Raw genomic sequence first — 23,019 nt, forward strand, 5'->3', positions numbered from 1 at the left:
CCATCCCCCAGCTGGTCTCCGACGTTCCCCTCTCCACATCCCAGTTCACCGGACTGGAACTTCTCACGGGAATGGTCAGTTCACATTACTTCATCCACGTTTATTCTTGTGGGCCGGGGGAGAAATCGTCAACATAAGAGCTGGAGTCCGTGATTATAGTCCAACACACTTTTTTTAATTTTTTTTATTTAAATTTCTCCTCATCATCCAGTAGCTGTCCTTTCTATTTGTGTGCTGTGTGACTTCCACTCTCACCTTCAGAAAACTGAATCACACTCCCTGTCTCTAAGATATGCACAGATAAAAATTTGTGCTGTCAGTTTAACGCGTTATTAACGGCGTTAACGCAAACCCATTTCTAACGACATGAATTTTTTAATCGCGAGATTAACATTTTTTTATTTATTTATTTATTTATTTTTTAGATTAACGTTCTTTTTGGCCTCGCAAACTGTGTAGTTTTCTTTCAAATGCTGTTGCAACAAATAGTAACCTTAGAAAAATTACAGCACCACGCCGGATCTAGCTAGACCGGAAGCAAAACAATAGGCACGCCGTTTAGTTAACTATGACATAAATGCGATTAATCGCGATTAAATATTTTAATCGTTTGACAGCACTAATAAAAATAGAAGTAATTTAACCTATCCAAGATATTTACCTGGCTTATTATTTTACATAATTTAGGCTATTCCTGAATGTATTAGGCCTACATGTCTTTTTTTTCTTATATATAGGTTATTAATGTACATTCCCCATCTCTCACAGGGCTACTTCAGCAACACAGTCATGTATTATGGTGGTTACAGTAACCACACAGTGGCATCATCGTCCAGTGCCCCATACAACACCCAACTGGCCTACCTCCTCACCATAGCGGTGTACCTGGTGCTCTGTGGGGTTTCTCTAATATACAGGTCAGAGGTCAGCCGTTTCTTGTACCTGAACTATTTACATTTAGGACATTTCACACACACACACACACACACACACACACACACACACACACACACACACACACACACACACACACACACACACACACACACACACACACACACACACACACAGCCCCAGCCTGAGAGCATATACAGAGTCTCATTCCATTTCAGAGAGCATTGAACTTAAGTGGCAGTTCAAGTTCAGGGTCTTGGAAGACCGTAAAAGTGCTGATTTAAAGCATTGGGTTTAGGGTCCGAACTAAGGTCTCTGTTCTCTGTTCCCTGCAGCATGGCGAGGTCGTTCCAGAGCAATTACGTGTTGGAGGGAGCGTCCGGTGGGGCCTGGATCCTTCTCTGCAGCTGGGACTTCAGCGTCACCAACGAGAGAGCCGTCCGCCAGCGCAAGGCCAACCTCACCATCCAGCTCAAGGTGGGTGGAGGAAAAACACCCCTGATATCATGTTTGTTTGTTTGTTTGTTTGTTTTTAAACAGCATTGGGGTATTTGTGTGTCCTCACAAATGGATTCTCATCATGGACTGAGACCTTCAGAAATGTGTCATGTTCACCTCGAGTGACCTTTCTGGGAGAACATTTGATATGTACTTAAATTACCTGACCTGGAAACCAATGCAAATACGGGTTTCCCTTAGTTTTGAAAAAAAAGTGTTAGCATGATGGTCGCCTTTTTCAGGCACCTTTTAGTAAGGAACGCTTTCTTAGTCCAAGTTCCTCCTTGACCCTTCTAAACTCCTTAACCAACATTTTGGACGACCGCAGGAGTCTCTTAACCCTTACCTTATGTCTTGGACGACTGCAGGCAGTGGTGTAGTGGTCCCTGGAGAAGTGGGTATACTCTTAATTTTGCAATTTTTGTAAGCAGCCCATATAGCACAGGATAAACGCCCTGTTTTGAGAAGTTGGTATACACAATGCTGACTGAAAAATAAGTGGGTATACTCCGTATACCTGCATATACCCTGGACTACACCACTGACTGCAGGAGTCTCTTAACCCTTCTCCACTCCCTTACCTTATGTGTTGGACGACTGCAGGAGTCTCTCTCAGAAAAGGCCCAGCAGGACCAGCTGTCCTCTTCGGAGAAGCTCAAGCGCTTCGGGGTCCACCTGGGCACATGGCTGCTCTCCACTGGGCTGGCCGTCGGCGCCTCCGCCGCCATATACTTCCTGTCTGAATTTGAGCAAAAGGTACCCGTCCATCCTAAAGAGCTGGCTGGTCGCCGATCGGTTACCGCTCTGAAAGAAAGGTCATATTAAATATTTCCCTCCTGAAGTGAATTTGTGTTGGGGTTTTCACAGCAGGCCCAACCAATCGAAGGTTCTGACCTGTTGGCAGATGCCTCAACCTTGCTGGTGCCTTTTGTGGTGTCTCTCATCAACCTCGTGGTCCCACTGATTTACTCCCTCTTCAACAAGATTGAGGTTTTCTCTAACCCACGCACGCAGGTCTATGCAGTCATCATGAGGTTCGAATTGACCTTCCCTCTATCTCAATATTGCAGATTATTATTTGATTCATTATTACTATTTATTACGTTTTTTATTGTTCTTCTGTAGGCGCAAAAGGTAGGATTGGAATTTGTTTGTAGTATAAGTCAATTGACTAAGGAATTCATTCAGATATCATGGCTAAATGGCAAAAAGAGCAACTATACTAGCTGCAAATGTGGTTTAGGTCAGATCTAAAGCGGCTTTGATTGTGACCTACAGTCAGGTCCATAAATATTTGGACATTGACACAATTTTCATCATTTTGGCTCTGTACACCACCACAATGGATTTGAAATTAAACAATCAGGATGTGCCTTAAGTGCAGACTTTCAGCTTTAATTTGAGGGTATTTACATCCAAATCAGGTGAACGGTGTAGGAATTATAACAAATGTTATATGTGCATATAACAAATGTTATATGTGTGTGTTGTCGATTTCTTCTTCCTCTTGTTAGGGTCCTTTTTTGGGGAATTTCTAAGCAACCACCAGTCTGCACTTAAAGCACTCCAAAATGATGAAAATTGTGTCAATGTCCAAATATTTATGGACCTATATATGGAATCACGTAGGCTATCATTCATCCCTGTCTTATCTTCGCACAGAAACGTCTTCCTGAAGATGTCTATTCTGGGGATTCTCTGTTATAACTGGATGGATATTGTAGCACGGGAACCAAACACGGTAAATTCTGCTATAAACTATTTCCCAATACCTTTGGAGGCCGAGTGGGGATGAGTGACGATCATCTTTATTCATTATTTTCTTTGTCTTAGTGTTGGGAGTCCTCCATCGGCCAGGCCTTGTACCGACTGGTGGTTGTCGATTTCTTCTTCCTATTGTTAGGGTCCTTCTTTGGGGAATTTCTAAGCAAGTAAGAATAACATTTTATTTTGGCGTTAAGGACGATCTGTAGCTTTTCACAGACACCACTGAAACTAATGAGCATCCCCTTGTTTTTGTTTTTTTGTTTGTTTGTCACTTCTTTTGTTCTACAGTGTCATTGGCAGCAAATGTGTGCCAAGCCTTGGGGTTCCTGAATTTGACGTTGCTCGGAATGTTCTAGACCTCATCTACTCACAGACGCTTGCATGGTATTACAGTGTTCCCTCTTACACATGCACAAGAACCTGCAGCTGTATGCACATACAAAAATATTTGCAAAAAGTTTAATAAGTGAATAGATTACTAAATACATTTTGACCTCTACTGTGACCCTTATCTATTGGGAACATTCCAGCATGTTTGCTCTGGTTGATGGGCTTTACCTCAAGGTTACTCATTATAATGATCAAACTTCTTTACTTTTTCCTCAACAGGATTGCGATCTATTTCTCCCCCCTCCTGACAGTCATACAGATTTTTAAGTTCTTCATTCTTTTTTACGTCAAAAAGGTAAACTCCATACACAGACCAACAAAAAATGATGACAAGGGAAAGCAGGAAAGGCTAATAACGATCACAAATTCATCAGTGATAATACAAGCAGTGGTGGTGTGTCACTGACTGACTGATGCTGAAAGAGCCCAGGGAGTTATTGGGCTCCCTCTAGTGGTCATAGACAGACAAACAGACTGAAGATTGTGTGAAGTTTTGTAATGTTTTGTTTTGTCCAATGTGGTACACAGATGACTAGTACCTGCTACATTTTAATCAACCAGGTGTACCGGGGTCTATTTATACTGGTGAAAATATGGCTCAGTGTCACATGAAGTGAGAGTGTAAAAATGCGTCACTCGCCATGTTGCAGTAATCCTGGCCAGATTACACTGAGCCACCACTGATCCGTCTCCATCATCTGACAACCATTATGCGGTGGGACAGATTAAATAATATTATCAGGCTGACTTATCGTAGCCGCAAATACGGTTTGAATCGATTAAGAATGCAATCTCAAAACCGCAGGTGTCCTTGCACTCACTATGTCAACAGAAATGGTTTCAAGAACATTGTGTGCTTGTGATTAGGATTCCTCAAACAAGACACAGTCAGTCATCAGGACTTACTTGCAGTGTTGCAAGAGCACAAATCACCAGCCATACGTGTAGTACAGAAGAAGTCAATAAGCTTTGGTCTTTTATGTATGGAACCTTTTAATGTATGGAACAACATATTTCCTGCGTATTTGTATGGTAATTGGTGCACAGCCTATACTGAACAATTCAATACCCCTGCATGTACTGCCTTTAGATGGAAACCTCACACATATTCTGTCACCAAATTTATGGTATGAATTCTGCATAAGTGATCTGGTTCAGTCCTGGTTCAGTCCTGGTTCAGTCTCTCCTGTCCTCTCTGCACAGGTGAGCCTCATGCGCAACTGCCAGCCCCCGCGGCGGTCCGGCCGGGCCGCTCAGATGCAGACCATCTTCATAGCGCTCCTCTTCCTCCCCTCCTTCGTGGGGGCGCTCTCCATGGTGGCCTACACCGTCTGGAGGTAGTGCTGGTGCTCTTCTGGTCTCTCTGTCCTGGGACAGGCATCATGGTCTTTGGGCTTTGTTTGTTTTTTTTACTACAGGAAATTTGGCTAATACTGTTTCCAAAGCATATGACAAGATGTTTAGTGAAGGATTGATGCTTGTCACAAGGACATAGAGTCCTATCATTCCCAGCAGTCTGTTCATTAGTCATATCCTATTATTGGAAAAGCGAAACAATAAGAGGACGCCACAAAATATTCTGATCTGGCAAATGTTCTACAATCTAAAGCCTTGATATCAACTCTAAGGCATGATGGATTCTCTTTCGTATGGTATTACGTTTCTTTTTTTTTTACTTTAACTTTGAAAATCACACAGACATGCTTTATGATGCTGCGTAAAGTATGAGTTTTAAAAGATAACATCCCCAGCTGTCTTTGAGAGATGAGCCTGCGTCTAAGAGTGACTCCCTGTGCAATAAATACTATTCTGATTCTGATTCTAATTCTGATTCTGTAGCTCATTTAGGTGCATTTTGTTTTATTTCAGTTTAAAACCCTCACAGTCTTGCGGTCCTTTCCGCGACCTGGACAAGCCCTATGACGTGGTGGAGCATTGGATGAGCACGGAGAAGGCCTGGGTGGTGTGGATCTACGAGCGAGTGATCAGAAGCGAACTTTTCTTCTTCCTCGTGTCCCTCCTCATCCTGTACGTTACTGCTGTGTGTGTGTGTGTGTGTGTGTGTGTGTGTGTGTGTGTGTGTGTGTGTCTGTGTCTGTGTCTGTGGGTGCGTGCGTGCGTGCGTGCGTGCGAGCGTGCGTGCGTGTGTGCGTGAGAGAGAGAGGGAGGGAGGGAGGGGGGGACTTGGAAACATCACAGACTGCACACACATCCAAATGATCATTATGAAGACAGCTTCCAACTAAACATAGGAATATTGAATAATCAAAAATGAATATTGTGTGAATAACCACACAATGTTCAATGTGCTTAAGGTGGAATAGTTTACAGTAGTTCAGCATAATTATAAAGAGCATGCATGACATTGAACTGCAACACTAAAATGAATCATTTGACCTTAAACCAATCAAACATTGTTTTATTTCGTCCTGTTTGATACACTAGCCACTGAACCAGAGTTAACGCTGCTGATGGCACTGTTGTTCTCTTGACAGAGTGCTGACATTCTTCTTCTGGCAAGTGATAAAGGGCCGAAAGCTCCTCATCATCCAGCTAAGACAGCGTATTGCCAACGTGAGTTAGCATCACTGCCATTGGACTCAAGGATGCTATTATGTAAACCTATTCCTCACATAAATGGTATATAGTGGTTAGCACATCTAGCCATGTATATTTTGTATTTGTCAATAATGTTGTATTATTTCAATGTTTATAATTGTTGGTGCATATGGGTGTGAAATAGTGTGCTCTCCTATGCTGATTCATTTTCTCATTCGTACTTTAGGAGGGGAAGGATAAAGGATTCCTGCTTGAAAAGTTGCAAAATCTTCAGAAAGCTAAAAAATCTTCAGCCAATAAACGGAAAACAAGGACAAAGACCAACCAAAGGGTTGGTTTTCACAACTATTACTGTTTTATGTATCTTCTTGTATTATAGTAAATTAAATTTATTTTTGGAGTGTTCTAAGTATGTTCTAGTTAAGCATACAAAATATTTCTTTAGTCATTTCTACCTTTCACATGCATTAAAAGTAGTGTTGAGTAACTTTCACACGCATTGAAATTAGTGTTGGGTGCATGTGCATTTATGAACCAATGTCGACTTCTTTCAGAATTTCAGCAACAGACAGTGGTACGCAGAGCCTGACTATAACCAGAGTGAGTATCAATCAATCAATCAATCAATCAATCAATCAATCAGTCAATCAAAGTTCCTACGTTACAGTGCATCCAACATCTCCATATATGTTTGAATGACATCAATGATGAAAATTATAATTAAGTAGACTATAGCAGTTGGCCTTTTTTCATTGAAGACCAGGGCTGAAGCACCGCTGAATAGCCTTGGTTTCCTGTTTTACTAGAAGTTGTAAAATGGATTTAACAGCTTATGTAAAGTATGCAAGTAAAGTTCTGTCCCCCAGATAGCTGATCCTCCATCTTATTTCCCCCCAGCGCCTGAGAGTCACCCAGCTCCAGTCATGGTGGACCCGGCGTCCTCTGCCCCAAGCGCTCTTATCCAGGCCATGCTGGCCAGACAGCAGGCTGAGCTGGAGGATGAATATGGTGACTACTGAACGAGACGTTCACACAACTGGACCTTTGACTTCAAGGCCAGCTCTTTAAGATACAGATTTTTATATATTATATCGGAATTTGGTGGCACCAGTTGAAAGACAAAGAAGAGTAATCAGTGGTTGATAGTGCTGGCTAACCATTTTGTGTTGTGAGAAGTTTGAGAACCCAAATTTTAACAAATGGAGGAGCATACCTAGCCTGACCCAGGCTAGAGCATACCTAATATTTAGCAAGAAAAGGCAAGGCAGTGTGTATCCTCCTTGACAAAAAAGCGAAAACATGAATGTAAATAAAAGTGTAACAAAAAGTTTTGAAGCTCATGTCAGCCAACAACTAACATACCCAAACTTCACAATTTACAGTCCGTTGAAGCTATGACCTATGAACATGTTTGATGCCACGGTAGCACGTGATTCAGCCTAATATGGCGGTCAAATGTTTTGAAAGCTGTTGCTATAGTAACCAATAATGTGAAAATTACAGTGTAAAGTCACTGGATTTAACAACCACAATGACTAACGACACAACCTTGTTTATGACAAGCTTATGTCACTCTTATAATGGTGCTTGCAAGTAAAGTCCTGTTCCCCAGATAGCTGATCCGTCTCATTTTTCCCCCAGAACCTCCGAGACACCCTGCTCCGGATTCTCCCCCTTCGGCCCCAAGCGCTCTCATCCAGGCAATGCTGGCCAGGCAGCAAGCTGAGCTGGAGGACGACGGTGACTACTGAATGAAACGTTCACGCAACTGGACCTCCGACTTCAATGGCAGCTCTTTAAAATCCAGCCCTTTAAAAAGAGGATCCGTATGCAACATGTACTTCACGATGTCTTATGGGATTAGCATTGCGCATTGTCCTGAGAGAAACAGGCGAACACTACCTTACAAGAACAAATCAATAATCAGGAAAGCAATTCAGTTCAAATGTTCCAGGATACTTGCCATTGCCTTACTTTGATCTTAATCTTTCCGAAAACTCAACACTTGAAGGGGGTCCACTCGAGCACTTACAGAAACCGATCCATGGCTCGCACACATGAGGTTGGGAACGGGAACATGTGGAACTGCACGCAATGGGAAGGTTCAGAGTCTGGCCAGAGTTGAGTGACTACCTATGGTTGCACTACAAACACTTTACTGTTTCTTAGCTTAGTTTAGCTGTGGCTCTTTGATGCAGTACCAGTTTTTTTTTTTTTTTAAATCAAGCCCTTTAGATGGTTTAAAAATGAAGCCCTTCCAAATATTTGTATTTGAGGTTCATTTTTTGAGTTGTGTGATTTACATTGTAGTTGAACTTTGAAGGATGGTAAGGCAGAGCCAGCCATGTTTGTTTGTATATTATGGAGAATCTCTGGAAACACTGGACAGACTGTGACAAGAATTAAATTGAAAATGATTGATATATACATTAGTGTTTTGTTGTTTTGTTTTGTGTTTATTTATCCTGCCCTGCAACTGTGCTTACAAATCATGTAAATAGCCTTTCAGTGCTTTGCATTTCCTAGTTTAGAGCTTAAAACCAGAGTGCTGTAGCAAGAAGCCTGGTATGCTAAAACAGTGGACATCTCCTACTGGGGGTGTGCAGCCCTGCTCTGTGGTAAGGACATGTTCTTTGTTGTGACAAACAACACTTTATATACAGTATTCAACAGAAGTGAATACACCCCTGTGCAATATCACTTAAATGTCAAACGATTCAAAATTGTATCACCTCTCAAAATTGCATTATGTCTAAGTTAATCGTTATTATTGGGAGCACATTCTTTGGTCGGATGAGACCCAGATCATTTGTTTTGGCTCAGATGGGGTCCGACATGTTTGGTATGAACCTGGCCAGATCTACCACAGCGAATGAAGCGTGGTGGTGGGAGTGTGATGATGACATGGGGCTGCATGAGTGCACAGGGCGTTGGGGAGACGGCATATCTAGATGGCCCCATGAATCCTTATGGATTACCAAAAATACCGGCTGATAAAACTCCCAGTCTCCAGAAGCTTGGCTGAAGGGGAATATGATTGTGATCCAAAGCACACTGCCAAAATCATGCAAGAGTTTCCAAAGAAGAAAAAAAGTTAAAACTATGACCTGGCCAAGTATATCACCTTTAAAAAAATATATTTAAATCTTTTATTGTTTTTCATGTAAGTATTAAGTTAAATACTTAAGTATTGTGTCTTTACAGTATTTTTCCTTTAGTTGTTCCTTTTGCTTTTATTGAAATAAAATACATTGAATTGCCTCTGTCTATGAAACTGGCTACATGCTGAACACCTTTGGGGTATTTTAAAGAGAAAGGTGGAGCAACACAGCCACTCCAGCAAAAACAGGCACAAAAGAATGTCTCTGTAGTATGGCAGAATGTCTCCAGACATTTGCACAGCACTGGTATCCCCCATGCCGAGGATGACTGAGCCTGTTATCTAAAATAAAGAGGGACATGAGGTATTGAAAAAAAATGTGATAGTTGATAAAAAAAATTATAATTTCACATTTGACTGCACAGGGGTGTCCTCACTTGATGGATATGCAAAATGTGACAAGTTTATGTTGGTGTAGTTCTAATTTTCTGTTTTCAGCTTTAATTATTTCATCAGAAAGTTATTGGTCACACTAGTCACAGTTGTATACGGTACATTCACATCTTAACACCATTACAAAATATATATGACAGCTGAATATGTTATTATTATAAAATACAACATCCATCATAGTCATAGTAGGCGACTAGCAGGCAAACTGTTATCTAAAACCTTACCCCAAACAGTTTGGGTAACTGAATTAGCTACAAAACACGTTAGAGCAAATATTTACATGTGGGGACTCATTTTGAATTACACTGATCTAATCACCATAGTAACATAACTTTAAAGGCTGTCAGGGCTGACAGACATCTGTCGGTAGGAAAACTGTATGATCAGGGAAAGTGTATTAAAACCGGATGTCGTCACTTTAAGCCGGTCTCTGGTTGGATAAAGCTTTTCAGCAGAACTGGACAAGGACCTTTACTTTTTAGTTGAGAAGTTGTGTTGATCGCCTGGCATGCAAACGATCGGTTTTCTTTAAATTATTATTATTTTTGTGAAGTTATACGGCTTATGTGAATAAAGCTATCTACACAACTTTTTATATGTCTACATTGACTCGTTTAGTTGTTCATGTGGTACACGTAGGTCTTAACTGAAGCTAACGCTTAGACCAACAATCCATTGGAACACATAGTAGCTAGCTAGCCTCGCTGCTAATAAGTCTAACGTTAGCATGCTAATATGAATAGACCCATTATAGTCAGGTGGCTTAATGCTCAATTGACTTGTTAACCGGACTTTTACGAAGTCATACAACTAAACACACAAGTGACTTGTTAACCGAACTTTTACGAAGCTATATGACCAAACACAAAGCTAGCACTGTTAATTCCGCTATAGCTAGCCAGGTCAATTAGCTCGCCTAAGATACTGCAATCTAAGCTAACCAATTACCTCATTTCCCCCAAAACCCATCGATTACATGTGTTTGTGATGTGTAACATATATCCTTAATCAGTCATTCAAGTTATTAACGTTTATTTACCGCTAGCGATTACACGACACAAGGGTAATTCAATCGCTATTAATGTTGAACTTGAACTTCAACAACGTCACACAATATTAAAAGTCAGGCATCGGCATGGTTCCTACAGAATAAATCAAAGGTCCTTGTCCATTTCTGCTGAAAAGCTTTATCCAACCAGAGACCGGGTTAAAGTGACGACATCCGGTTTTAATACACTTTCCCTGATCATACAGTTTTCCTACCGACAACATCTACTTTAATACAAGTGTAGCCCTATGGGAAATTTGGTTGTATCCTGAAATGATTGTATTTTTATTGTTGTTTATTTTCATTGTATAAGGTGCAATTCATATTGTTAAAAAACTGATACTAATGTTTTCATGTTTAAACATTGTATTAATTAAAATATATAATAATCCAATTTAGAAGTCAGGGTGAGAGTTCAGGGGAGAGGAGATGAAGTGGTGTTGGGGGAGTGAAGAGGGAGAGAGCGGGGAGCGGAGCTTGAGGAGTGACAGTTGACGGGATGTTGTATAGAGTAAATTTAGGAGGAACGGCCAGTGACTCTCATTGTTAACATATACATAGCGATATCTTCCCGCATTGTGTTGCTTTGGTTTTTGACTGAACTCGGACAGAGTTCCTGAGGAGTATAGGGAAGTACAGCAACAGCTAGTTCAGCCGAATTCAGCTTTGTGCTGTGGAAGGAGATCCAGAACTGTCAGAGAAAGTAGCCAGCCCGGCCACTCATTCGCCGATCGGTTCCTGGATCATCAGTTCCCGACAGCTCTTGGACTGCTGCGACGACATCTCCATTCCAGCCTCGCCAACACGGTGAGGAGGACAACGAGGGAGTTGTTTCCTTTGTGTGGCGCTTTTGGCGCGAAGTAGCCATTTTGTTGGAGGCTCCACCGCTCTCCAGCAACGAAAACAGGCCTCACTCCTCTGACATCTGTTTGGGTACCCACCAATAGTGTGTATATATAAGTTTGTTATAAGTATATAAATCTGCCGGCTTAGAAATAATAGGTTTGTAAGAGTGATTGGGTGTGTAGATGCTAATCGGATGCTATGCTACTAGCATGCTATGTTATGCTATACTGGTGTGTGGGCTAATAGCATGCTAGGGTATGCCATGCTTTGCTTTGCTCATGTGTTTGATACATGTTTCTGAGGTGAAGTGACTGGACGCAGTCAAACTAAAATTCGTTGTTGGTGTGTTATATTCTGTGTAATTGTGTGTGTGTGTGTATATATATATATATATAAAAAACAAATATTTTCATAGTTAGTTTCCAAGTAAATGGTTAAATGTATTCCCTTGTGTACTTGATGTTTAATAGTGATCCATATATAAGTGAACCTAAGTAGAAGTGTTAGAGACAGATATTGAATTGCGGTATTTGGAATGGGGCTATATAATGGTATTTATAATGTGCTTAAATAATAGTGTTAGCAGTATGCTTTAACCTAGTATTCATTATATATAGAGGAAACAGTTTAGGAATTCGGGCAGCACACTCCACTAAAATAGCTAGGACAGCTAGGGGGCGCTACACAAGCTATAAAAGAAAAGAGTCTAGACTGTGTGTGTGTGAGAGAGATTTGCCAATCATTATTTCACTACAATCTGGAGTTCATCTGGTTTGTTGAGTGTATGTGTGGATGGCAGCCTGAAAGTATGCTGCTGTATTGCGTTCAGGTTTGAAAATAATGATGTAGCATTTTGGTCCAAAGTAGCCAAGTAAAACACCAAAGACACTGAAGAAAATCGAGAACTGAATAATCGTGCTGATGTATTTCGGCTCTAAAACATAGAACAGTGTGAGAAATAGGGTCCAGGATATAAAGAAAATGAGCAAGCAGAAAGTAACAGCTTTACCTTCGTTGTAGTTTTTTGGAAGGTCTGTCCCCATATAGCTAAAAGAAAAGCAGAGCACACTGAGAAGCCCTACCAAAGTGAACATAGCATACAGGAAATAATAATTGCCCACAGTGCAGAGCAAGACTATTTCCCTGTTGGGCTTCATCTGAAAAGGCTGGGGACCACTGATGCTCATCCACAAGATGCTCAAGAAAACCTGAGTGATCGTGCAGATTGAAACTATCACCCACTGTCCGCCATGTTTGACCCAGAATTCGTACGCCCTTGGCAACCTGGTGGCCATTTTGAAGACGGAGACGATCTGGAAGGCGCGAACCGTCAGGCAGGACATAGTGGCGGTGTAGAACACGAGGAATGTCGTGATGCCCAGATTGCACGACGTGGGCGAAGGCTGCCCGATGAAGAAGAAGATGCTGATGGAGGACAGGCCCAGGAAACAAAGTATGAGGAGGGACATCTTGCCGCCGGCGGACTTGACCACGGGGGTGTCGTAGTGGCAGGCAAACAGAACCAGTGTGCAGCCACACAGTAATATGGTGAAGATGGTGGCTAGGGACAGGACAATGGAGACCGGCTGGTCATACCTCAAGAACACCACCGTCCGGTTTTGGCATGACGTGCTGCGGTTGCTGGACCACTCGTAGTCTTTGCAAGGGATGCAGTTGTTTGGATCTGCTGTGAGGACAAAACAAGTGTGTTGGCTACAGGAGTCATGGTGAAAAACACAGGTAGGCTTAGGGAGATTTTTAAGACTTTTTGTTTACTTTTTAAGACCCCCTTTTAAGACTTTTACCCTCCCAAATAAGGTAATACTGGCTGGATGGGGGGGAAATGCTGAAATGTTTTATATACATTTATATATATTTTGATTGTGATAGCTGCCGGAAACGGCCTATTCAGTTCAGTTCAATTGTCCCACCCCCCTCCCACACACATACACACACACACACACATACACACACACACACACACAATTACCATTGCATGATTGCCACTCTGTATTAATAATGGAAGTTACCTTCCCTGTCATGTTTACATATCATACATAAAGATGGCCAGCAGTGCAGAGCTATACAATAAATGACAGAGCAAGATCACGGAGGGAGAACCTGTGTTGTTGATGTATGTTCCTCCCGTGCAGATCTCACAGTAAAAGCAGCAGGAATGGAAGCTGGTCTGAACTCTCTTATAGCCTGATGGGCATTCGGGAGAACACCGCAGCTCAGGAGCCTATGGCAAAGTCAGGTTAGGCACTAACTGATAAGATGACCCCCAAGTGTAATAATGCACTTCAGGCATCATGCAATCATGCAAATTCAACACATCACCAAGTGGTAAAGTGAAGGACACTGGAGGCCTGTATCACTATAGGTGAAACTAATTCTTCAACAGATCTTTATAACACTGCAAACATCGCAGGCGAAGGAGAATGTGTTAATTCCGACAACACGACACGGTTACAGGAATTAATATAACAGGAAATGACTGGTGTGAAATCGTACCCACATAACAAACACCCCTTTTGTTTTTGAAAAATAAAATTGTTTAAATTGAGTTAAGGGACATCACATTCTACTGTTTGGGCTCAAAACTATATGAGGAAGCAATGACATACTGAACTTACAGTTTGACCAGTGTGCCAGTTGATCAAGTGGCCTCGGTCAAGAGTGAAGGTGGGTGTCGGGATAGAGTAGAATGATCCAACCGCAGTAAAAGGAGTGCTCTTATTCCAGTCCCAAAACAAAATGTCATAGAAAGCTGGTGGATCTCCATTCTCATCAAACTCTATGCTGTGGTTGTACAATTGGAACTTGACCTTTTTCAGTGCCTTGACGAGCTAAGGAAACAGATTACACAACATTTATATATATACACAACATTTATTATATATATATATATATACCAATAACTTTCTGATGAAATAATTCAAGCTGAAAACAGACAATTAGAACTACACCAACCTAAACTTGTCACATTTTGCATACCCATCAGATTAGGTGACCCCTACTATCAACACTGTATACCACATATAAATGTCATCACAGACAGTAAAGTAATGCTGTTAAACACACTCACTTACCATCTGAGGTTCAACAGTGGAATTCCTGCAAGATGATGAATTGCAAGACAGGATTGTGTGGAGCGCATGAGCTACGGCATGTATTGCTGAGTAAATGCTAAAACTGAAGGTGGACTCCTGTGAAATTATTGTCTCGGCCGTCGCGTTTGTGCATTCATCACATCTCTGGCCGCACGTTTCACTGGAGTCCGGAGGCGGTGACTGTGTAGAATTCAGAGACTTGCGAATGAACTCACTCAACCCATTCAGCGGACCCATTTGTTGCAAATTCACCCCCAAGACGGTACCAATACTGTCTATGTTGTTCTCCTTAACCAGTTCTGTGCTCAAGGACCACGCCTCACTTCCTATCCAAAATTTTCGCACTTTTTTTTTTATTGCCACCCTTAGGAAGCTAGTAACGTGTTCTATGTGGGCAAAGAGCACAACAACGCCTATATTCTTTTCATTGATCACCTTCAACACGTTCTCGTGTTGTAAGTCATCCTTGACTGAGATTATGCCTTGGTAGGCCAAACAGACATTAGCCAACCGTGCTTCGCTCTCAAACACCCGTAAAGCATCTCGACTGTAGTCGGTGTCACCGCCAATGAAGGCCACCCAGTTCCATTTAAACTCTTTCAGAATCTGGACAATAGCTTGCACTTGGAACTTGTCACTGGGAGACGTGCGGAAAAAGGAGGGGAACCTCTCCCTGTTGCTGAGTTGAACGCTAGTAGCTCCATGGGTCACCTGCAAATTGAAAATATTCAGAGAGGTGAGTAAGATGACATTGCCTCTGTATTTCAAAACGTTGTTGTGAATGTAAAGAAACACCTTATGGCTTTATGGCAATAACACCAGAGTAGTAAGCCTAGGGTTAAACTTACTATAGGCAGATGGTTAAACAGAAACAGCTGAGACACGGTGATGGTCTCGGTGCTCCCAAACGGGCCGGTGACGGAGATGACTTTGGGTCGACAGGCTCGTTTGGCCCCGGTGTGAATGGAGTTCCCACAAGCCAAGAAATCCACCGCAGACAGAAGGCTGCCTATGTCGGAGCAGTAGTCGAAGATCTCGTAACCCAGGTTCACCCCTGGAAGCAGCTCCGTACTGTTGTTGATCTCCTCGACGGTGAACCTCATCACTTGCATTCGTTTGTAGCTCGCAGACGTAAACTGAAATCTAAGTGTTTGAGGCTGGTGTTACAATTAAGCAAATGTTGCTAAGTGAAGCAAGCGGTGACGGTAAAACTGTTAAGGATTGAGCAAATTCCTATCAATTCTGTTATGAGTGTGGATACATTCTTGTAATAGTAACTTTTATGAAGTCAGATTTAAGAAATACAGCCTTTTATCAATTCAATGATAGAATTTGCACTTACTTGTGACATTCCAATGCTTCTGGCTTTTTGGAACGATTTCCTTGACCATCATGAAGTTTAAACAGGCCTCCTAATAAATAATCCCCTGGTTTGCTGAATTCGGATTGGTCATATATGGCCATAATCCCAACAAAACTCACAATTAAAACTGGGATAATCCCTCGCAACATTGTTGTTACAGGAGGAACAGATGTGACATGACACCCAACTCTCTAGACGCCTGATGACCATAGATGGATTTGCATAATGTCATATTTCCATATATGCTCCAGACTACTGACAACTGGGAAGTAGTCTAACTTTGGGACCGAGAACACAGATGCCTTTGAAAAGTAATGTTTGAAAAAAAAATTAGGACCCCTCGTACAGCAAACTTGAAATTAATTGAATTTGTTGATGTAAATTAGGCAGAGTGAACTAAATCTCTTCCAGCATTCATACAGGCTACCCGAGGTTAAGGAGATATGGCGCCTTTTGGACCAAGCTTTGTGTTGCCTCATGATATTTTGCTACGTAGTGTAACTTACACTTAACTTAACATGAAGGCCTAATGGGAAAAAAAGATTACCTCAAAATATCTTCTGTTGTTCATTCAGAATAATTCAATTGTGAAACTGTATCCAGGAGCAACAGTTCGTGACAACCTGTGCATCTCATTCATGTCATTTGCAAACCACAAACGCCACTTCCTCTTGCAAATAAAACCAGGTTTGTGTGCATGTCTACTGAAAGTGACACAAGAGCATATTTGCAAGTACCACTGAAATAAACAGCTGTTGTTGGGCCTTATGTAAACACAACCATAGAGCTTCTCATTGACATTGGTTCTCTCATTCACAAGACATCTCCTCATAGTCCTCATAACCTGTTCTAAATGTTTCAAACATTCAAGGCTACATAACATATGAGTTGAGAAGTTCACAGTTGAGAAGTTTAGTATGGTACTAATAAAATGGGACCCTGCTGTAATGTGAAGTTAAGGGAATATAATCAACACTGTATTGCCAATGCCATTAATTTGCATTTAGGCTGTCCATAGATCACAAAAGGCAAAATTATATAAAGACGAGAGGCAGAAGACAGTTTGTTTGCATATATATTGAGGATTAGAGGATGTTTGATCTGGACCACAGTATATCTTTTTTTTTTTTTTTTTTACAATTTTACAATTTTCTTTTTACAATGCATTACAAAACAATCCAGAGCAACATGATTAGAAGTAAATTGCAACTGTTTTGATTGTTTTACTTTTGACTTTTTTAAATGTTCACTTCTGACCATAATCATGGATCTGTTGAGGATGTTATAATCAGAGAAATACATCAGAACCACGGCATTGCAATTACTTCTCTTTTGACATTTCTTCTGAAGGGTATCTTTCTTCAGTTGCCACACATATCATCATCATCATCATCATCATTGTTTATTCAGGGAGAAATTGACTGAGCACAGGGCTCTTTTGCAGCAATGCCCTGATTGAGGCTACATAGTACAGAAGAACAATACATAAACAAACCATAACAAAACGAAACAGACAAAATAAATAAAAAAACACATTAAACAACTCAGAAATTAAGTATAAAAAATAAATAAATAAAATAACATAAAGTAAAAAAAATTAAATCAGAGAATCATTTAAAACAACAGCATTGAGGCACATCCTTATTATCTAAAAGGCTCTTAAATTGGTTGACAGACAAATACTTGGTTAATTTCAACTCCACTTGAATAGTGTTCCATTTATGGGAAGCAAAGAACTTAAAAGCTATTTTACCTACATTCGTTTTTGTAAGGGGAATTTCAAGGGAGATGAGGCTCTGTGACCGTGTATTATGACAGATGGATTTTATATATCCAACGCAGCGGTATATGATGTACATGAAACGATCTAGCATTACATAAGAATGTTTTCCATGAATTCTACACTGAATCTGCAAGATAATCTGAACCGTATATTCTAGGAAAATGACACCACTGTGATACGGAATGTTTTCTGTGGGATTGAGAAGCAGTAAAGAATTACAGATTATACAAGAGAAAATACAAGCTTACTTTCTGGACCAGGTTTGTATAATGTAAAAGTCCTGTGACACTAAATCACCACCCAACATGCTTGTGCATTACAGCAGCTGTAAGAAATGTCCAGTCCCTAATCAACTTGTTAATTAACTGTAATCAACACTGTTAATTAACATTATGTTTATTTTCCTCAGCGACCACACCAAAAACAGCGCTGTTCTTTGAAAAATGTGCCTCTTTGTGTGCCTCTTCTTATTCATATTTCCTAAATAAAAAAACTCCCTTGTTTTCTTAAAGAATAATTTCTTAATGAGACAATCTCCACGGTAACAACACTCTCCTGGTTCAGAAGTGTTTCTTTTTCTTTGCGAATACAGTTCCCAGGATTTGTGTTTCTCTCTCTCTCTCTCCCCCTCTCCATCTCTCTTTAATCCTCCCTTTCTTTAAGCACCAACGCTTCTAATCAGTACTACTCAGCACTGGTCTTCCTCCATGGTTTGTGTCTGCATGTCTGATTTCTGGCTGGGCTGAGGAGATGGTGGATGTGTCTAAAGAAAAAAGAGTGTAGACTGTGTATGTGTGTGTGAGAGAGAGAGATTTGCCAAACATTATTTCACTACAATCTGGAGTTCATCTGGTTTGTAGAGTGTAAGTCTGGATGGCAGCCTGAAAGTATGTTGCTGTATTGCGTTCAGGTTTGAAAATGATGATGTAGCATTTTGGTCCAAAGTAGCCAAGTAAAACACCAAAGACACTGAAGAAAATCGAGAACTGAATAATCGTGCTGATGTATTTCTGCTCTAAAACAGAGAACAGTGTGAGAAATAGGGTCCAGGATATAAAGAAAATGAGCAAGCAGAAAGTAACAGCTTTACCTTCATTGTAGTTTTTTGGAAGGTCTGTCCCCATATAGCTAAAAGAAAAGCAGAGTACACTGAGAAGCACTACCAAAGTAAACATAGCATACAGGAAATAATAAATGCCCAAAGTGCAAAACAAGACTATTTCCCTGTTGGGCTTCATCTGCCCAGGCTGGGGACCACTGATGCTCATCCACAAGATGCTCAAGAAAACCTGAGTGATCGTGCAGATTGAAACTATCACCCACTGTCCGCCATGTTTGACCCAGAATTCGTACGCCCTTGGCAACCTGGCGGCCATTTTGAAGACGGAGACGATCTGGAAGGCGCGAACCGTCAGGCAGGACATAGTGGCGGTGTAGAACACGAGGAATGTCGGGATGCCCAGATTGCACGACGTGGGCGAAGGCCGCCCGATGAAGAAGAAGATGCTGATGGAGGACAGGCCCAGGAAACAAAGTATGAGGAGGGACATCTTGCCGCCGGCGGACTTCACCACGGGGGTGTCGTAGTGGCAGGCAAACAGAACCAGTGTGCAGCCGCACAGTAATATGCTGAAGATGGTGGCTAGGGACAGGACAATGGAGACCGGCTGGTCATACCTCAAGAACACCACCGTCCGGTTTTGGCATGACGTGCTGCGGTTGCTGGACCACTCGTAGTCTTTGCAAGGGATGCAGTTGTTTGGATCTGCTGTGAGGACAAAACAAGTGTGTTGGCTACAGGAGTCATGGTGAAAAACACAGGTAGGCTTAGGGAGATTTTTAAGACTTTTCTTTTACTTTTTAAGACCCCCTTTTAAGACTTTTACCCTCCCAAAGAAGGTAATAATAGCTGGATGGGGAGGGGGGGGATGACATTTATGCATGTTTTATATACATTTATATATATTTTTATTGTGATAGCTGCCCGAAACGGCCTATTCAGTTCAGTTCAGTTTAAAGGGATTGCTTGACAATGCTAACGGCCAGCTTTAACCAATCCTTTCACTAATTAATTACATTTTTATGTAACAGTGCATATGCGTATGAGCTGCCCTCTCTGCCAGCTGTTTTCACTATCATAATAAAGGCCTGTTGTGTACTTTGTGTGCTTACAATTGTCCCCCCCCCTCTCCCACACACAAACACACACACAATTACCATTGCATGATTGCCACTCTGTATTAATAATGGAAGTTACCTTCCCTGTCATGTTTACATATCATACATAAAGATGGCCAGCAGTGCAGAGCTATACAATAAATGACAGAGCAAGATCACGGAGGGAGAACCTGTGTTGTTCTGGATGTATGTTCCTCCCGTGCAGATCTCACAGTCAAAGCAGCAGGAATGGAAGCTGGACTGAACTCTCTTATAGCCTGATGGGCATTCGGGAGAACACCGCAGCTCAGGAGCCTATGGCAAAGTCAGGTTAGGCACTAACTGATAAGATGACCCCCAAAGTGTAATAATGCACTTCAGGCATCATGCAATCATGCAAATTCAACTTCATGCAAATTCAACACATCACCAAGTGGTAAAGTGAAGGACACTGTAGGCCTGTATCACTATAGGTGAAACTAATTCTTCAACAGATCTTTATAACGCTGCAAACATCGCAGACACGGTTACAGGAATTAATATAACAGGAAATGACTGGTGTGAAATCGTACCCACATGCCAAACACCCCTCTTGTTTTCCAAAACAGAAATTTGTTTAAATTGTTCTCCCACAGAAGCCTCCTCTGTCAATCTTTTTCCTTATGAAGCAACGCATGCAAATTAACCTTTAACTGAGGAGAGTTAAGGGACATCACATTCTACTGTTTGGGCTCAAAACTATATGAGGAAGCAATGACATACTGAACTTACAGTTTGACCAGTGTGCCAGTTGATCAAGTGGCCTCGGTCAAGAGTGAAGGTGGGTGTCGGGATAGAGTAGAATGACCCAACCGCAGTAAAAGGAGTGCTCTTATTCCTATCCCAGAACACAATGTCATAGAAAGCTGGTGGATCTCCATTCTCATCAAACTCTATGCTGTGGTTGTACAATTGGAACTTGACCTTTTTCAGTGCCTTGATGAGCTACGAAAACAGATAAAACAAAATGTATATATATATATACATACCAATAACTTTCTGATGAAAAAATTCAAGCTGATAACAGACAATTTGGACAACACCAACCTAAACTTGTCACATTTTGCATACCCATCAGATTAGGTGTCCCCTACTCTCAATACTGTATACCACATATAAATGTCATCACAGACAGTAAAGTAATGCTGTTAAACACACTCACTTACCATCTGAGGTTCAACAGTGGAATTCCTGCAAGATGACGAATTGCAAGACAGGATTGTGTGGAGCGCATGAGCTACGGCATGTATTGCTGAGTAAATGCTAAAACTGAAGGTGGACTCCTGTGAAATTATTGTCTCGGCCGTCGCGTTTGTGCATTCATCACATCTCTGGCCGCACGTTTCACTGGAGACCGGAGGCGGTGACTGTGTAGAATTCAGAGACTTGCGAATGAACTCACTCAACCCATTCAGCGGAGCCATTTGCTGCAATGTCACCCCCAACACGGTGCCAATACTGTCTATGTTGTTCTCCTTAACCAGTTCTGTGCTCAAGGACCACGTCTCACTTCCTATCCAAACCTTTCGCACTTTTTTTTTTATTGCCACCCTTAGGAAGCTAGTAACGTGTTCTATGTGGGCAAAGAGCACAACAACGCCTATCCTCTGTTCATTGATCACCTTCAACACGTTCTCGTTTTGAGAATCATCCTTGACTGAGATTATGCCTCGGTAAGCCAAACAGACATTAGCCAACCGTGCTTCGCTCTCAAACACCCGTAAAGCATCTCGACTGTAGTCGGTGTCACCGCCAATGAAGGCCACCCAGTTCCATTTAAACTCTTTCAGAATCTGGACAATAGCTTGCACTTGGAACTTGTCACTGGGAGACGTGCGGAAAAAGGAGGGGAACCTCTCCCTGTTGCTGAGTTGAACGCTAGTAGCTCCATGGGTCACCTGCAAATTGAAAATATTCAGAGAGGTGAGTAAGATGACATTGCCTCTGTATTTCAAAACGTTGTTGTGAATGTAAAGAAACACCTTATGGCTTTATGGCAATAACACCAGAGTAGTAAGCCTTGGGTTAAACTTACTATAGGCAGATGGTTAAACAGAAACAGCTGAGACACGGTGATGGTCTCGGTGCTCCCAAACGGGCCGGTGACGGAGATGACTTTGGGTCGACAGGCTCGTTTGGCCCCTGTGTGAATGGAGTTCCCACAAGCCAAGAAATCCACCGCAGACAGAAGGCTGCCTATGTCGGAGCAGTAGTCGAAGATCTCGTAACCCAGGTTCACCCCTGGAAGCAGCTCCGTACTGTTGTTGATCTCCTCGACGGTGAACCTCATCACTTGCATTCGTTTGTAGCTCGCAGACGTAAACTGAAATCTAAGTGTTTGAGGCTGGTGTTACAATTAAGCAAATGTTGCTAAGTGAAGCAAGCGGTGACGGTAAAACTGTGTTAAGGATTGAGCAAATTCCTATCAATTCTGTTATGAGTGTGGATACATTCTTGTAATAGTAACTTTTATGAAGTCAGATTTAAGAAATACAGCCTTTTATCAATTCAATGATAGAATTTGCACTTACTTGTGACATTCCAATGCTTCTGGCTTTTTGGAACGATTTCCTTGACCATCATGAAGTTTAAACAGGCCTCCTAATAAATAATCCCCTGGTTTGCTGAATTCGGATTGGTCATATATGGCCATAATCCCAACAAAACTCACAATTAAAACTGGGATAATCCCTCGCAACATTGTTGTTACAGGAGGAACAGATGTGACATGACACCCAACTCTCTAGACGCCTGATGACCATAGATGGATTTGCATAATGTCATATTTCCATATATGCTCCAGACTACTGACAACTGGGAAGTAGTCTAACTTTGGGCACAAGAACACAGATGCCTTTGAAAAGTAATGTTTGAAAAAAAATTAGGACCCCTCGTACAGCAAACTTGAAATTAATTGAATTTGTTGATGTAAATTAGGCAGAGTGAACTAAATCTCTTCCAGCATTCATACAGGCTACCCGAGGTTAAGGAGATATGGCGCCTTTTGGA

The 23,019-nt window shown here is 41.6% G+C and overlaps 4 protein-coding genes across 4 annotated transcripts; 1 reads left to right on the top strand and 3 right to left on the bottom strand.

Moving 5' to 3' along the window:
- Positions 1 to 2: 2 nt before the first annotated feature.
- LOC105900247 (transmembrane channel-like protein 5) lies at positions 3 to 8,535 on the top strand (the record flags this gene model as incomplete). The annotated part of the gene is made up of 16 exons (XM_031562704.1): positions 3 to 74; positions 769 to 917; positions 1,230 to 1,371; positions 1,996 to 2,148; positions 2,260 to 2,426; positions 3,055 to 3,133; positions 3,226 to 3,323; positions 3,448 to 3,543; positions 3,769 to 3,844; positions 4,753 to 4,886; positions 5,419 to 5,577; positions 6,045 to 6,123; positions 6,335 to 6,439; positions 6,663 to 6,708; positions 7,006 to 7,116; positions 7,750 to 8,535. Coding segments are annotated over 16 exons (1,776 nt in total), but the record flags the coding sequence as incomplete, so codon positions are not given.
- Positions 8,536 to 12,003: 3,468 nt separating this feature from the next.
- LOC105900248 (taste receptor type 1 member 1-like) lies at positions 12,004 to 15,831 on the bottom strand (the record flags this gene model as incomplete). Its single annotated transcript, XM_042703655.1, has 3 exons — positions 12,004 to 13,242; positions 14,809 to 15,379; positions 15,517 to 15,831. Coding segments are annotated over 3 exons (1,809 nt in total), but the record flags the coding sequence as incomplete, so codon positions are not given.
- Positions 15,832 to 18,595: 2,764 nt separating this feature from the next.
- On the bottom strand, positions 18,596 to 20,039 carry LOC122128816 (taste receptor type 1 member 1-like). Its single transcript, XM_042703656.1, has 2 exons — positions 20,032 to 20,039; positions 18,596 to 19,608 (listed from the first exon to the last, which is right to left on the bottom strand). Exons 1-2 carry the CDS (start codon positions 20,037 to 20,039, stop codon positions 18,660 to 18,662), a joined length of 957 nt encoding a protein of 318 aa, XP_042559590.1. The 3' UTR covers positions 18,596 to 18,659.
- LOC122128785 (taste receptor type 1 member 1-like) lies at positions 19,535 to 22,797 on the bottom strand. Its single transcript, XM_042703565.1, has 3 exons — positions 22,046 to 22,797; positions 21,177 to 21,908; positions 19,535 to 20,955 (listed from the first exon to the last, which is right to left on the bottom strand). The coding sequence occupies exons 1-3, from the start codon at positions 22,307 to 22,309 to the stop codon at positions 20,710 to 20,712; spliced, it is 1,242 nt and encodes a 413-aa protein (XP_042559499.1). The 5' UTR covers positions 22,310 to 22,797; the 3' UTR covers positions 19,535 to 20,709.
- Between the last annotated feature and the right edge of the window lie 222 nt (positions 22,798 to 23,019).

Source organism: Clupea harengus, chromosome 24 (assembly GCF_900700415.2).
Source record: "Clupea harengus chromosome 24, Ch_v2.0.2, whole genome shotgun sequence".
In the NCBI taxonomy this organism is placed as follows: domain Eukaryota; kingdom Metazoa; phylum Chordata; class Actinopteri; order Clupeiformes; family Clupeidae; genus Clupea; species Clupea harengus.